General features: G+C 47.8%; 1 protein-coding gene across 2 annotated transcripts in view; it reads left to right on the plus strand.

The window, feature by feature from the left end:
• The first annotated feature begins 2,252 nt into the window (after positions 1-2,252).
• Positions 2,253-13,857, plus strand: part of AGO1 (argonaute RISC component 1) — a 35,744-nt gene continuing 24,139 nt past the window's right edge. For both annotated transcript variants that reach the window (XM_041738510.1, XM_041738511.1), the window contains exons 1-8: positions 2,253-2,504; positions 7,449-7,632; positions 10,651-10,771; positions 11,205-11,386; positions 11,775-11,911; positions 12,136-12,270; positions 12,420-12,507; positions 13,132-13,279. In XM_041738510.1, coding sequence (XP_041594444.1) covers positions 2,480-2,504; positions 7,449-7,632; positions 10,651-10,771; positions 11,205-11,386; positions 11,775-11,911; positions 12,136-12,270; positions 12,420-12,507; positions 13,132-13,279 — 1,020 coding nt within the window. In that variant the 5' untranslated portion in view covers positions 2,253-2,479. The remainder of the gene's footprint in view (positions 2,505-7,448; positions 7,633-10,650; positions 10,772-11,204; positions 11,387-11,774; positions 11,912-12,135; positions 12,271-12,419; positions 12,508-13,131; positions 13,280-13,857) is intronic.

Genomic DNA, 13,857 nt, shown 5'->3' on the forward strand with positions numbered 1-13,857 from the left:
TGCAAAGTTAAGTGAGAGACGGTAATTAGAACAGGGGATTCCAGCTCTTCTAATGGAATGCTGAGCTTCTAGCTTCGTTATACCAAGGCAAAGGTCTTGGTATTTCTGAGGATGTTTTGATGCCATCTATTTGATTCAGATCAGCCCATATTCACTGATAATTCTAGGCACAGCTTGTTCCAGGCACTAAAGGGGGACAAGATGCATCTGATTTGGTCCCTTTTCTTCAGGAACTTAGAATATAGTACAAGAGGCAGACAGTGATTACAGTATGGGCTAATACTTTGCATTCTTCTTGGTACTGTTCTAAGGTCTTTACATGCAGCCCAGTTGAGGTAGGTGCTATTTCCATCCCTGAAAATGGGGAAGGAGGAAATTGAGACACAGCAAAAGTAATTTGCCCTGTGTTATTACATAGCTAGTAAATGGCAGCACCAGGATTAAAGCCAAAACAGGCTGGCTCTAGAGCCTTTCTTCTTAACTTTATGCTGTAGAGCAGTTCATCCCTAGATCAGCAGCATCAGCCTCATCTAGCTACTTATTAGAAATGCATCCTGAAAAAAAAAAAGCACAGTTTTGGGTTCTACCCAAGACCTATTGAATCACAAACTCTGGAGGCGGGGCTCAGCAATGTTTTAACAAGCTCTCCAGATGATTTTGATGCTTGCTTATTTGAGAACCCCTGCTGCAGAGAAGCAAGGCACACTATGGTAAGTGTCAGAAATTAATCTCCTGTGTAGGGACTGGGTATGATCTATTTAGCTCCTAGCCCTCTGCATAGCATCTAGTGTAAAGTAGGCATTAAAAAATACATATGGATGAATACATATGAATATATGGGAACGTGGTGTTTGAAATGGGTATCTTACCACCTCTCAACTGCTGCAAACTGAATGAGAGAAATGTTCCCAGAAACTGCAAGACTAGCAAGGAAGTGGCTATGTTACTTTTGGCAAGGTATGTACCAGCACCAAGGATCTGCAGTAGCACAAGGAGCCTGCAGAATGGTGAAGGGTCATGTGAGAGCAAGTCAGGAGGTAAACATGTCAGGACTTGGTGAACAGCTGTATGGGGGCAAGAAGCAAGGGAGAGAAACTATTATTTTTGGAAATCGTCTCCATTTGTAGAGAAGGGAGGTACAGAACAAGCACATTTGTGGGAGAAAGATAAAGAGTTTGATTTTGGACTTCAAATTAGCAGTGCTGGAGATCCAGGTGGAGCTGTCCAGCATACATTTGGAAATATGAGTCTACGACGTGGCTGGAGATCGAGATTTGGAGGGATAGTTGAGCCATAAGAAGGATGAAACCTTCAAGGGAAAAGCAGAGTGGAATGAGAAGAGAGCTGGATTTGAAACCATAGTGAACACTGTTATTTAATGGGGCAAAAAAGCCAACATGGGGCCCTTCAAGAAGACTGACAAAGATTTAGGCAATAGGAGAGCTCAGAAAATTCTAAAGCCAAGTAAGGCCCCAAAAGGAAGGAGAGGCCAGTGCCAGATGTTGCGGAGAAATAAGAATCAAAAAATTTCCTTTGAATTTTGACACAAAAAGTATTCTAAGTGACGCGGTGAGGACAGAAGCCGATTGAGTTGAGGGGTAAGCTCTCCCCTCATGAGAGGGATGAGAAAGGAGAGGCAGGTGCTTCCCAGGTCCCGAAGATAGAACTCTGTGCCTCACTTAAGTTGAGACTGTGACATCTTCCAGGGTAGGCAGGGTCTCTCTCATCTGTGGTCCCAGCGCCCAGCACTCGGCCTGGAAGAGGGGGTGGCGTCAGTGAGTTCAGTGACTAGGGACGGAGAAAGGCTTCGCGGAGGCAGTCGCTTTGCAGCCGAGGCTTGAAGGATGAGGGTGATTGGGAGGAGAGGTGGGAGGCAGGGCCCCTGGGTGATGGGGCTCACCGAGTGCGAGAGGGGGGCCTGGGAATGAGGTGGGGCTCCCGTAATGTGCGGGTGGCTTGTGCAAAGGGGGAAGGCGGTGTGTAGGCTTGGAGGGACCTGTTTGGGGAAGAGAGACAGGGCCAGAGGCCGCTGCGGGCGGGGGGACACCCCCCCCGCCGCCCCACCCCGCTTACGCCGCGGCGCGGTTCCACGGCGCCTCTACCGGAGCCCTCCCGCCGGGCTGCATGGCGATGGGTGACCGCCAGGGGCCGCTGCCTCGGGTCCCCGGCACTCCCGCCCCTCTCCATTGGCCTTTGTTGCCGTCGGAGCGCCCCGCTTGACTCGTTCCCGTCCGCCCCCTGGGCCTGGCGGTCGCGCCTGCGCACTGGCAGCTGGCCGGGCGCTCGCAGGGGGAGCTGCTGCAGGCTCCGCGGCGGCGGCGGCAACGGAGGCTGCGGGGGCAGCGGCGCGAGCGGCCGGGCTTGGGGGGGGTGCCGAGCCCGGCCCGGAAGCCCGAGCAGCCGGAGTGCGGGGTCCCTAGGCCCCTCACTCTGGACTCCACAGTCTCCAGGCCGCCTGACCTCCGCACGGGTATATGGGATGGAAGCGGGACCCTCGGGAGCAGGTAAGGGCCCCTTTGAGTGGGGGCCGGTGCGTGCTCCGCGGACCGGGGGACTCCCTCGCGAAGAACAGGATTTCCGAGTGAGGAAAGGCTTCCTGAGTGTGGAGAGGGGCTCTTATGGGATGGGGGGCCCAGTTTGAAGGGGGCTGTATGCAGTTCCGGGGGAAACCTTGTGAAGGAAGCCCTAAGACGGGGGCTGTTTACCCACGGAGGCTGTATGCGCTCCTGGAGGTGGGAAGTAGTCTGGGAGGAGGGCCTGGACGCACCTAAGGACTGCCGGAGGTCCCGGGAGGCCTAGGGAGAGGCCCGGCAGGTGGCAGGGGGCGGGCTCCAGGTGTCCAGGAGAGGAGGGGGTCGGCACAGATGGGCCCGGGGCTGCTGCTTGCCGGGGGGGCGGGGGCTGGGCTGGGCTGGTGTCTCCTGGGAGAAGGCGCCAGAGCTGGGCTGTGAGCTCCGCCCCGGCCGGGCCTGACGCGGGGGCGAGGGTCAGGGGGCGGTGGGTGGGGATCCAGCCCGGGATTCCCCCCCGTGAGTCGGGGGAGATGGAGCGGAGGCGCCCGAGCATGCGCGGAGGTGGCGTTTGGAAGGGGCTGCCCGGGGTGGTGGGGGCGTGGCTGCCCGGATCCCCCAACCCCCCACCCCGCCCGGTTTGGCTCGGGAAAAAGAGCCCGCTGATGGGGCGCGTTCTAAGTTTCAGCTGGCAGAGTGCAAATAGAAATGGACCCCTTCCCCGTCTCTGGGGCTCTTCCTTGATCCTGGAAACCCTCAGTCACAGTTTGCCAAAACGGGTTGACGGAAGCTGCCGCCTTATGCCCCTGGGGTGAGGAAAGACTGGGTCCAAGGCAATGTACTGGGGGCAAGCCCCCCCTGAAGAGAGGACTCACAAAAGGTGTTGGTTACCGAGAGACCAAGGCGAGTACCAGGTGTACCTGGAAGGGGCTGTCTGCCTGGTTTCCTCGTTTCTGGTCCAATACTTTGTAGAGATGGGATCTTTTAATTCAAAGATAATGATTTTTTCATTGAAATGTCCCCTCAAGTGATAGCCTAATCTCTTTCTGTACTTTAATATTTTTAGTGGCTTCTGTCCCCCACTGGGTATCTTTTCTTTTTTGTTTCTCTGCTCCCCAGAAACTGTTAGGGTCGTGTTACTAGACCCAAGGTTGCCGAGCTAGGCTTTTGTCACAAATAAGTCGTTTGGGGGAGGGGGGTTTATAGCTTTTACCCTGGTGAGTCCCAGGTGTTAGCCTTAACTTCTCCTTATCCACAGGCAGTCTGGAGGAAGGGACATGAGAACTGAGGAGAGACTGGGGTAGGGCAGCTTCAAGAAGACCAGAGTCTCCAGGATGGGCTGTGGGATGGTGACACCTGCTTGTGTCCTAGGTCTTTTACCCTTTGATCAGAGGAGCATTCTGGACCTGGGAGTCCTTTAGGTCTTGTCTCACTACCTCTTTCCATTTGCTCCAGGGGTGGACATAGGATTTCTATTCAGGATGTGAATTTCATCTGGGACAAGAATTTCATTGGCATTGGTGGTGGAAGAATCATCATCTCTTTATGCCAGATCTTACCTCCCTCAAGGAAATAGCTCCTGCCAATTTATTCAAGGCATCCATTTAGTAATCTATAAGTACTTAGTGACTGCTTTACCCCCCCCCAAACAAAAACAATCTTGTAAAGGCTGTGTAGGTCTTCATGTAGAGTGCAAGGAGCAACTGACTTCAGAAAACTATTTCTCCTTCCCTTAGGATTCTTTCTCCATTCTAGGAACTCTCTTGGTTTTCTAAGATTGGAGACTATTTACAGCAACCTGTGTAGGAGTAAGTCACAGAGGTCCAGATGGATTGCTGGGAGCTGGCACCCATACCAGACTGCTAATGATTTCATTCTGATGAATTCCTAATGGACTCTGGAGTGATGAAAAAATTGACTTTCTTGCTTGTTATAGGAGATAAGCTTTTAGGAAGGGGACTAGAGCCTGGTATCTGGAGTTGGCCAGTGGGACAGGCTTTGCCTCATCAGAAGGTGTAATTAAAATTCAGTCTGGAAGCTGTGAATGGAGGGACCCTATAACTGCCTCCTTCCTAGGCCCAGACTATTCTCTTGGAAGTTGGAGGACACAGTACACAAAACTAAAGGTACTGCTGCTGGCTTCTCTGGGCTTGTGTCCTGATGTGCTTTCTGTGCTCAGATGTGTTCTAAGCACATACACTGGATTGGGAGCTCCAGGACGGTAGAGGTAATGTCTAATTTACCTGTGGAAACAGCAAATGCCTAGGTCCTGACACAAAGTGCACATTTAGTAATTGAATTGAATCACATTCCAGTGTGAACCTAAGTGGTTAAGCACATACATGTGGATATTTAGTAATTTGTGATACTCAGGTGTGGACAAGTTTTTTTTTAGAAGAGTTTGGCTTTTTAGTCTTACTGTACAGCTAACCCAGCCTTGAGTTTGTGTTTTGAATAGGCAGTCTGGCTCCTAAAGAGGTATGTGGGCCTCAAAACTGCAGGGAAGAAATCCCTGGGCCAGGCCTTTGAGCTCTGTTACTTTTCCTTCTCAGGGCTGGTTGGGGATGGGGGAGGGGGAGTGTCCTTTCCATGGCCCCTCCCTCCTTGCTTTTGTCTGCAAGGAAGGGCCCCGCCCCTTCCCCCAAGGCCCAAGCTTTGTCCTCTGTGCTGGGGCCCTCATCTGCATCACAAAGTGGCCGTCTGTCCCTGTCTGGGTTTGAAGGGAAGTGTCTCCCTTTCTCAGACTGAAAGCTGGGGGCAGGGTGGGGTAAGGGGTGGGGGGAACTTTGTACTGTCTAAGGCTTGCAGGGGGATGGGATGGGAGAGAGGTTCTCCCTTTCGCCTTCCCTAGTTTGGGGATGAAGGGGAAGGTGGGGGTTCTCCTGTTTTCCCAAAGCCTCCTTGGAGTGGAGGGTGCCTAAGGCTGAATTTGGTGTGTAGTTATATTTCTGGGGAAGAGAAGCCTTTGGAGGCTAGAGTGCCTGTCCCATCCCCCATCATTTCTACCCAGCCCCCCAGCTCTAAGGGATGTCTTTTTCCCAAGACTCCAAAAGATTATTCAGCCTAGAAGGCTAAGGAGGTGAATGGAATGTAAAAGCTTGGGGAGGGGAAGAATATCTCTTATATCCGCCAGGATGTTTATCTTGTGCAAGGCTTATCATTGTTTTTGAGCAGTTTACAGGTGTTTGGGTGCTATGTATGCTAGTGTGTTCTTTGTGATGTGTCTGTGGATCTGTTTGTTCATTCATTTAATATCTTTATGTTGAACACCTCCTGTAGGCTAGGAGGCAAGATATAGCCCTTGCTCTTGAAGAACTCACGATCTAGAGTGGTGAGGGATATGTGTATAAAGGTAAATCATCTAGGTCTAAGTGTGTGTTTGGGTATACATGACAGGAACGTGTCTCACTAGGTGTTTGCATCTATCGCTCGTGTGCAGTTTCTGTCCAGCTGTTTGTGGAGAAGGCACCCAGGTGCTAGTAGTTAGGCTTTCACTTCCCCCTGGAGCTGACTCCTTGAAGGCCTGTCCCCCCCAGGCTGAGCCTCCCTTTCTGTTTCCATTTCCCGGTCTGCAGATAGGGCTGGGCTTGACAGGTGGTTAGAAGGAGACGTAGCCGCTTAGCTCTGGGAAACATGCCCCTCCCATGAATGGTTCTGACCTCTTCCTGACCCCCCAGCTGAGGATATGCCCCATCCCCCAGCCAGACAGACTGTGAAAGCAGAGCTATGATGATGGGAGATTCTGGGCTGGTTTATCCCTCTCTCCTCCCACCTGGGCTGGTCCTCTACTGGCAAGGACAATAGTAGCTGTGGACAAAGGCTTCTCTTAGTGTCCCTTTTTCCGCCCTTTCCTCTCAAGCTAGAAGATAAAACTAGGGGCAGCAATCTAGCTGGTGGCAAGAGAGGAGAAAGTGGTGGAAGCTGGCCCTGCCCTAGCCCTTTCCCAGGGGCCTGCTCGATCTTGAAATTGATTCCTTCTGTTATTGTCTGGGCCCTCTGTGTGGAGGGAGCTGTGGCTGTGCAGAGCACCTCTTCTCTTCTTCAGAGCCAGTATCTCCGTCTTCTCCAGCATGCTAATGGCTGCCTCTCCTTCCCAAGTCCTCTGCTCTAGCCTATTCTTGACTCCTCCTGTGTTCTGCCTGTCTTCATTGCCTAGCTTTTTCTCCTTTGAACCTTTTCTTTTTCGTTTCCCCAATCGCAGTCTTGCTTGCTCAAACTCCCAACTCTAACCTGTATGTTGCCTAGGCCTTAACTCCAGCCTTCCTTCCTTCCTAGATCAAGCCTCTTTCTGCTGTGACTTCTAGTTGTGGCCTCTTTGTCAGCTCCCTCTTTCAGCCTCTCTCCTTTCTTTTGTCTCCCAGCTCTATTTTTTTTTAGCCTTTTCTACTTTTCTGTCTCTCCAACCTCAGCCATTCAGTTGCATTCATCCTTTCTAAAACATTGTCTCCCTCACATCCCACTAGCCTGACCTTCTTTGGATTTTCCTCCTGCCTACATTGCAGAGAAGCATTAAGATGTTGTTATTTCATGTTCAGGATGGTGATGAGTGAAGTGAGCATCTGGCTGGCAGAGAAGAGAAGCTACTCGGTTTACCAGATACCTGGTGGAGGCAGATGTCTTAACCTGGTACAAGAAAAAAAGTTTTATTATTGGGAGCCAGATTTAGCTCTTCTACTTAACATTTAATAGAAACATATTAAGTATTCACTTGATGAATTGAAGAGAGACAACAAAGATAATTTTTCTAACTGTAGAGAGGTTTAAAAAAAGTGAACATGGATTGTCTGAGCCAGTAGAACCCCTCAGTTGGTTTGGATAGGCAGGAAAGAGGCTGCCCCTATACTCTCTTGTTCCTGTTCTGGAAGGCCTTGTGTCTTCTCTGATCAGAATGGTAAGGAATTGCGAGACTGTATCCTCATGAGCCTCTTTATCTTGTAGCTGCAGGCGCCTACCTGCCCCCCCTGCAGCAGGTGTTCCAGGCACCTCGCCGGCCTGGCATTGGCACTGTGGGGAAACCAATCAAGCTCCTGGCCAATTACTTTGAGGTGGACATCCCTAAGATTGATGTCTACCACTACGAGGTGGATATCAAGCCGGATAAGTGTCCTCGCAGAGTCAACCGGTAAGTGATGCATGTCTAAGTCCCAAGTCCAGGAGTCTTTGCTGAGTTTTAGACTCTTGAAAGAATATCCAGAAAATCAGTAGAGGGTGATATCATCAGATTCGAGGACATTTTTGAGGCGGAAATTCCAGGTAAAGTAAACGTTGAAAAATACCATTGAATTTGGCTATCAAGAGATAATTGGTGCCTTTTGCAAAGCAGTTTCAGCAGAGTAGTTGGGCTAGTAATCTAACTACAGTCAGTTGAGGAATAAGTGGAAGGTAATGTGGTAGGGATAGTGAGAGCAGATAGCCTTTTCTAGATAGCTTGACAGTGAAGCATGTTTGGTTAGAGGGGATTTATTGGGATCTAGTACAGTGCATTGTGCATTGCGGTATTTGTTAAAATGAATGAAGAGTTTTTAAGAATGAGACATGGATATGCTTATAAACAGAGAAGAAGCTAGTTAAAGGTATAGGACAGAGAGGAGAAGAATGTGTTCCTATTCATTGCTAAAACAGGAAGACATTACAGGACATAGAGTTGGAGAAATTAGCCTTGGAAGAAGCAGTATTTCTTTTTTTTTAAGATTTTATTTTTAAGTAATCTCTACACACAACATGGAGCTCAAATCCACAACCCTAAGAACAAGAGTCGCATGCTCTTCCAACTGAGCCATCTGGGTGTCCTGAGGCAATATTTCTTTTTAAAATTAACTTATTTTGTTATTACTTGAAAACTACATATGCACAAGGTAAAAATAAATAAATAAAATACTGCAAAAAGAACAGCAGCAAAAAATATCTGTTACCCTGGTCTCCAGTCCCTTAGTCTCTTTCTCTAGAGGGATTCATTGTTACCATTTTTAAGTACGTTTCCATATATTTTTGTATGTGTATGCAAGGATATGTGTATATAAAACGTTTTTTAAAACACACAAAATATAGAATCCTATATGCCTTGTTCTGTACTTTGCTTTTTTCCACTAAACAGTATTTATCAGTACAGGTATATCTGCCTCAGTCTTTTGCATAGCTCCATAGATATTCCATTGAATGGTTGTATTATAACTTCTTTAATAAACCTATTGAGGAACATTTAGGTTTAGCCTAAACATTTGCTACAAAAGTGAAACTGTTGAATATTATTAAATATAGATACATTTTTGCACTCAAATATGAGTGTAACTATAGGATACATTACTAGGAGTGGAATTGCTGGCATACTATGTTGAGAAATTTTGAAATATTACCAGTGGGTTTTTTTTTTAAGGTAAGTGTACCAATTTATACTCTCATTATCAGAATATCGCGTGCCTCTTCCCATATCTATACCAATCCAGTATGTTGGATTTTTTGATCTTTGGATTCTGATAAGTAGAAAATTATATCTTGGTCTAATTTTTTTCTTCCTTTTTTTTTTTTTTAAAGATTTTATTTATTCATGAGAGTCACAGAGAGGCAGAGACACAGGCAAAGGGAGAGGCAGGCTCCCCATGGGAAGCCTGATGTGAAACTTGATCCCATGACCCTGGGATCACGCCCTGAGCCAAAGGCAGATGTTCAACCACTGAACCACCCAGGCATCCCTAATTTTTTTTTTCAATTTTATTTTATTTTATTTATTTTTTTAAACTTTATTTATTTATTCATGAGAGACACAGGAGAGAGGCAGAGACTTAGAGGGAGAAGCAGGCTCCATGCAGGGAGCCCGATGTGAGACCTGATCCCGGAACTCTAGGATCACTCCCTGAGCCAAATGCAGCTGCTCAACCTCTGAGCCACCCAGGCATCCCACAGTTTCTTTCTTTCTTTTTTTTTTAAGTAAGCTCTGTGCCCCATGTGAGGCTTGAACTCACAACTCCGAGATCAAGAGTTGCAGGCTCTATCAACTGAGTCATCTAGGCTCCCCAATCTTGGCTTAATCTTAATCATATTTCTCTAATGACTGAAGTTGAACAAATCTTCATATATTTAAAAATTATATATAGAAGGGACATTTCAAATGTGAGAGGGGAAAAAAGGAAAAGAGGTATGCATATATAAATTTGTTTATACGTATGTCTGGGAACTTGAAGGTGGACTTGCCTGTCTTGCACTACTCTTTTTAAAGTCAGTAGAGTTGCTTTTAATTGGAGGTAGGAGTGGGTTCTGGAGTTAGAGGGTAGAGGAGAAAGTTTGACACAATCTATGAGGGATGGAACCATCAGGGTCATAAAATTGCTTGATAGTACTAAAGCCTAATTGGTATTGAAACCATTTGTTTACAGTTGCTTACAATGTACAATTTGAGTCTTTTTATCCAGTAGTTTTCAAGAGCTTTGGTTTAGAAAGTGAAGAGGTTTAGAAAGTGAAGAGCTTTGCTTTAGAAAGTGAAGAGGTCCAGTAACATTCAAGAGCTTTTGTTTAGAAAGTGAAGAGGTCAGATAATTGGATGGGATGGTATTTTGAAGGTTAGATGGACACTCTGGGATCTTAGTGGCAGAGGACAGGAAATAAAATCAAGAAAAAGATTATAATGGAGTGGTAATGGGGTGGTGGGACTAAGGGGTTCAGAGAGGTAAAAGAGATGGGGTTCTTCCACAGTTTATTCCTATTCCAATTCATATCTTTACCTCATCTACCTTTTTTATGTCTCAGCTTGGGGATTGGAATAGCCTGGATTCTTTCTATTCCTGATTCTACATAGACCCTGGGAATAAGCATTTTTCCTCTCTGCCTCCCGCTCTGCTCAGAAGGCACTTGTACCTACTCTTTCAGATCCTTTTTAGAGCCTTGATGATCTGAGAACCAGAAGCATCTCTTGGTAGCTTGTTAGAACTGTAGCATTTCAAGCTCTGCTCTAGACCTGAATTAGAATCTGCATTTTAATAAAATCTCCAGTTGATTCATATGAATGTTGATGTTTGAGAAATGCTACCATAGAGTAGATGAGATTAGAGTGGCTGCTAGGAGGGGATGGCCGTTATTTGAACATCAAATTGCTTCCAAGAGCTCCGAGTAGTCTCTCAGTTTCCACAGGCTGCTCCTGTCCCTGCAGGGAAGTGGTGGAGTACATGGTCCAGCATTTCAAGCCTCAGATCTTTGGTGATCGCAAGCCTGTGTATGATGGAAAGAAGAACATTTACACTGTCACAGCCCTGCCCATTGGCAATGAACGGGTAAGCCGGGAGTCAGGCTAGACCTGTTAGTGGTCTGAGGTGGGTCAGAACTCATGTAGGCCTCTTTGGAGCCAGGCAGTCCAGAAATTCCTTCATCTTTTATGATGAGAAAGTGTGTTTTAGGGTGAGGGATGAGTAGATGCTGATGTTTGTTTAGCCTACTGTATGTCTGTCCCTGTCCCAGATGGACTGAGATTAGACTTAAAACAGACCTGAAGGACTTTCTGCTAGACCGAGAGGGATAGCAGTACTCAGCTAAGGTGGCTACAGACTAAAGGGCTGGATTTCCTCTGAAATTTTCATTGTGAGAGCCCCTGTCAGTTTCAGGAGCAGATTCTTGGCAAATCCGTGTGGTGGAGAACCGCTAGGGCAGGGGGGAGGAATGTTGGACTGTGGGAACGCACTAGCAATCCTTTACTCCTTTCTTCTGAAGGTTGACTTTGAGGTGACAATCCCTGGGGAAGGGAAGGATCGAATCTTCAAGGTCTCCATCAAATGGCTAGCTATTGTTAGCTGGCGCATGCTGCATGAGGCCCTTGTCAGTGGCCAGATCCCTGTTCCCTTGGAGTCTGTGCAAGCCCTGGATGTCGCCATGAGGCACCTGGCATCCATGAGGTACTGGGTGTAGTTAGTATCTGGGCTACTAGTCTTGGCAAAACTGCTGTGTGGGGAGGAGGGGAAGAGCACATACTAAAGTCCCACAGTGTATGCCTTTCAAGTAAAACATTTGTTGAAGCCCTGGCATATGCCAAGCAGTATGCATTTACATTTAAAGCCTCGGCCCTGTCCCTTATAGATCTCTTTGGACCTCTACCCCATCTGTCCCTGTGGGACAGAGAAAGGATAGACTTGCACAAGGTCAGTCATAAAACCAGTAAAAGATCAGAGCTGGAATTAAAGCCCTGGTGTCCTGCCTTCCAGGCCAGGGCTCCTCCGTGCCCAGGATGCCTCACAGGGTGGGGGCCTGTGCCCGAGGGACCAGTTCTCTGCCTGTCCCTGCCAGGTACACCCCCGTGGGCCGCTCCTTCTTCTCACCGCCTGAGGGCTACTACCACCCGCTGGGGGGTGGGCGCGAGGTCTGGTTCGGCTTTCACCAGTCTGTGCGCCCTGCCATGTGGAAGATGATGCTCAACATTGATGGTGAGTGGGGAGAGCTATGGAGCCAGGGGCACCCTGAGTCCAGTGACCACACTCCCAGCCTCATCCCTCCCAGCTCTGCAACCACACTCCTAGTCTAATCCCTATAGCCCTGGGACCCCTCCCCCACCCCAATACCCTATAAGGAAGAGGGTGTAAAGAGCAGTGCCTCCATTTATTCTGGAAGACTGAACCTGAGCTGAGCTATACCCACCCTGTCCCCACAGTCTCAGCCACTGCCTTCTACAAGGCGCAGCCGGTGATTGAGTTCATGTGTGAGGTGCTGGACATCAGGAACATAGATGAGCAGCCTAAGCCCCTCACAGACTCTCAGCGTGTGCGTTTCACCAAGGAGATCAAAGGTGAGGGCCCAACCAGGTGGGGAAGGGAATGGCACTGCTTTTTCTTCAGTCCTAAAAGGAGATCCCCTTGGGATATGTTCAGGGGAGAGGCCAAGCCTGGGCACATGAGCAGCCTTTTCCAACCCTGACAAGCAGTGTGTGTGTCCCAGGCCTAAAGGTGGAAGTGACCCACTGTGGACAGATGAAGAGGAAATACCGAGTGTGTAATGTTACCCGCCGCCCTGCCAGCCATCAGACGTGAGTTGACAGGCTGCTGAGCCATACCTTGATGGAAGAGGGCTGATATGCCAACATACTCCTTTCACTCCTTTCCCTTCCTTGACCCCTACCATCCCTAAGGATGAGCCCTGTTTTTGAAGATAAGCTGTGAGAGTTTATCCCTCTTCCAAACTTCCCAGATCCTTGGTACTCTCCTTACCATTTTTACCGCCTTTCCTCTAGAACAAGAGTCTTACCCTGGCTGGTATGTCAGTTCTGTAAGTGTTAGGATCTCTCTCTCACAGCCTGTTACTCCTCCTGAAAAAGAAAGCGGGGCTCCTGGACTAGGCCTTTAGGAAGCTGTCATTGATTCCATCCACTTTCCTGACCTCAGACTACTGGGCTATGAGTGCCTGCTGTGTGTTAGACTTTATGCTTAGCACTAGAAATGCAGATGAGTCAGTTATGGTCTTCAGTGTTGTGGAACTTCTCACATCTTTAGCTTCATTCTGGGAGCCCTGTATTGCCTGTTTTCCCATGAGTGGAAATGCTCAAAGAGGCTGGTTAGGGATGAAGACAAATCTGGGGCTTCCCATGGTTCTAAGTCTAAAGCGAGGGCATTAAATGCTGAGCTCTGACACTTCCTTCCCCTCCCCCAAACAGGTTTCCCTTGCAGTTGGAGAGTGGACAGACTGTGGAGTGCACAGTGGCACAGTATTTCAAGCAGAAATACAACCTTCAGCTCAAGTATCCCCACCTGCCCTGCCTGCAAGTTGGCCAGGAACAAAAGCATACCTACCTGCCCCTAGAGGTGAGGCTGCCAAGTAATGGCTGGGTTGGAGAACAAGTATTGTACCTGCACACAGATCATCAGAGGTCTGTTCTTCCATTCGTAATCTCTCATTCCCATTTTGAAGTTTGGAAAATTGACATTCTGAGAGGTCTGAGGTCATTCAGTGAAGTGCAGGCCTCATTCTTAACCTGTTAATTTCTTTTGTTAGATCCTATACTGCTCTCAAGTTCTTTTAGGACTGCCAGGCAGAGGTGAAAGCTGTATTTATGTTTAATAAATAATTAGTTTGTTCAGGACCGAGATTTCAGATATCTACATTCATTTTAATTTTTATTTATCTTACCCTGTCCTGACTTTTAATTTCTCTTAACCTTATCTGGAGCTGGGGATCCTAAATGACCTAGAAATACAAGTATACCTTATTTTCCAGAAAATGGAGATACATTTTAGCTATAATGTGAGTCCTATTCATGTTATCAATGTGATAATCAGTGTGTTTCTGGAACACACTGTGTTTTTTTTAATTTATTTATTTTTTTAAAAGATTTTATTTATTCATGAGAGACACAGAGAGAGAGAGAGAGGAAGAGAGAGAG

This window comes from Vulpes lagopus, chromosome 23 (assembly GCF_018345385.1).
Source record: "Vulpes lagopus strain Blue_001 chromosome 23, ASM1834538v1, whole genome shotgun sequence".
Classification (NCBI taxonomy): domain Eukaryota; kingdom Metazoa; phylum Chordata; class Mammalia; order Carnivora; family Canidae; genus Vulpes; species Vulpes lagopus.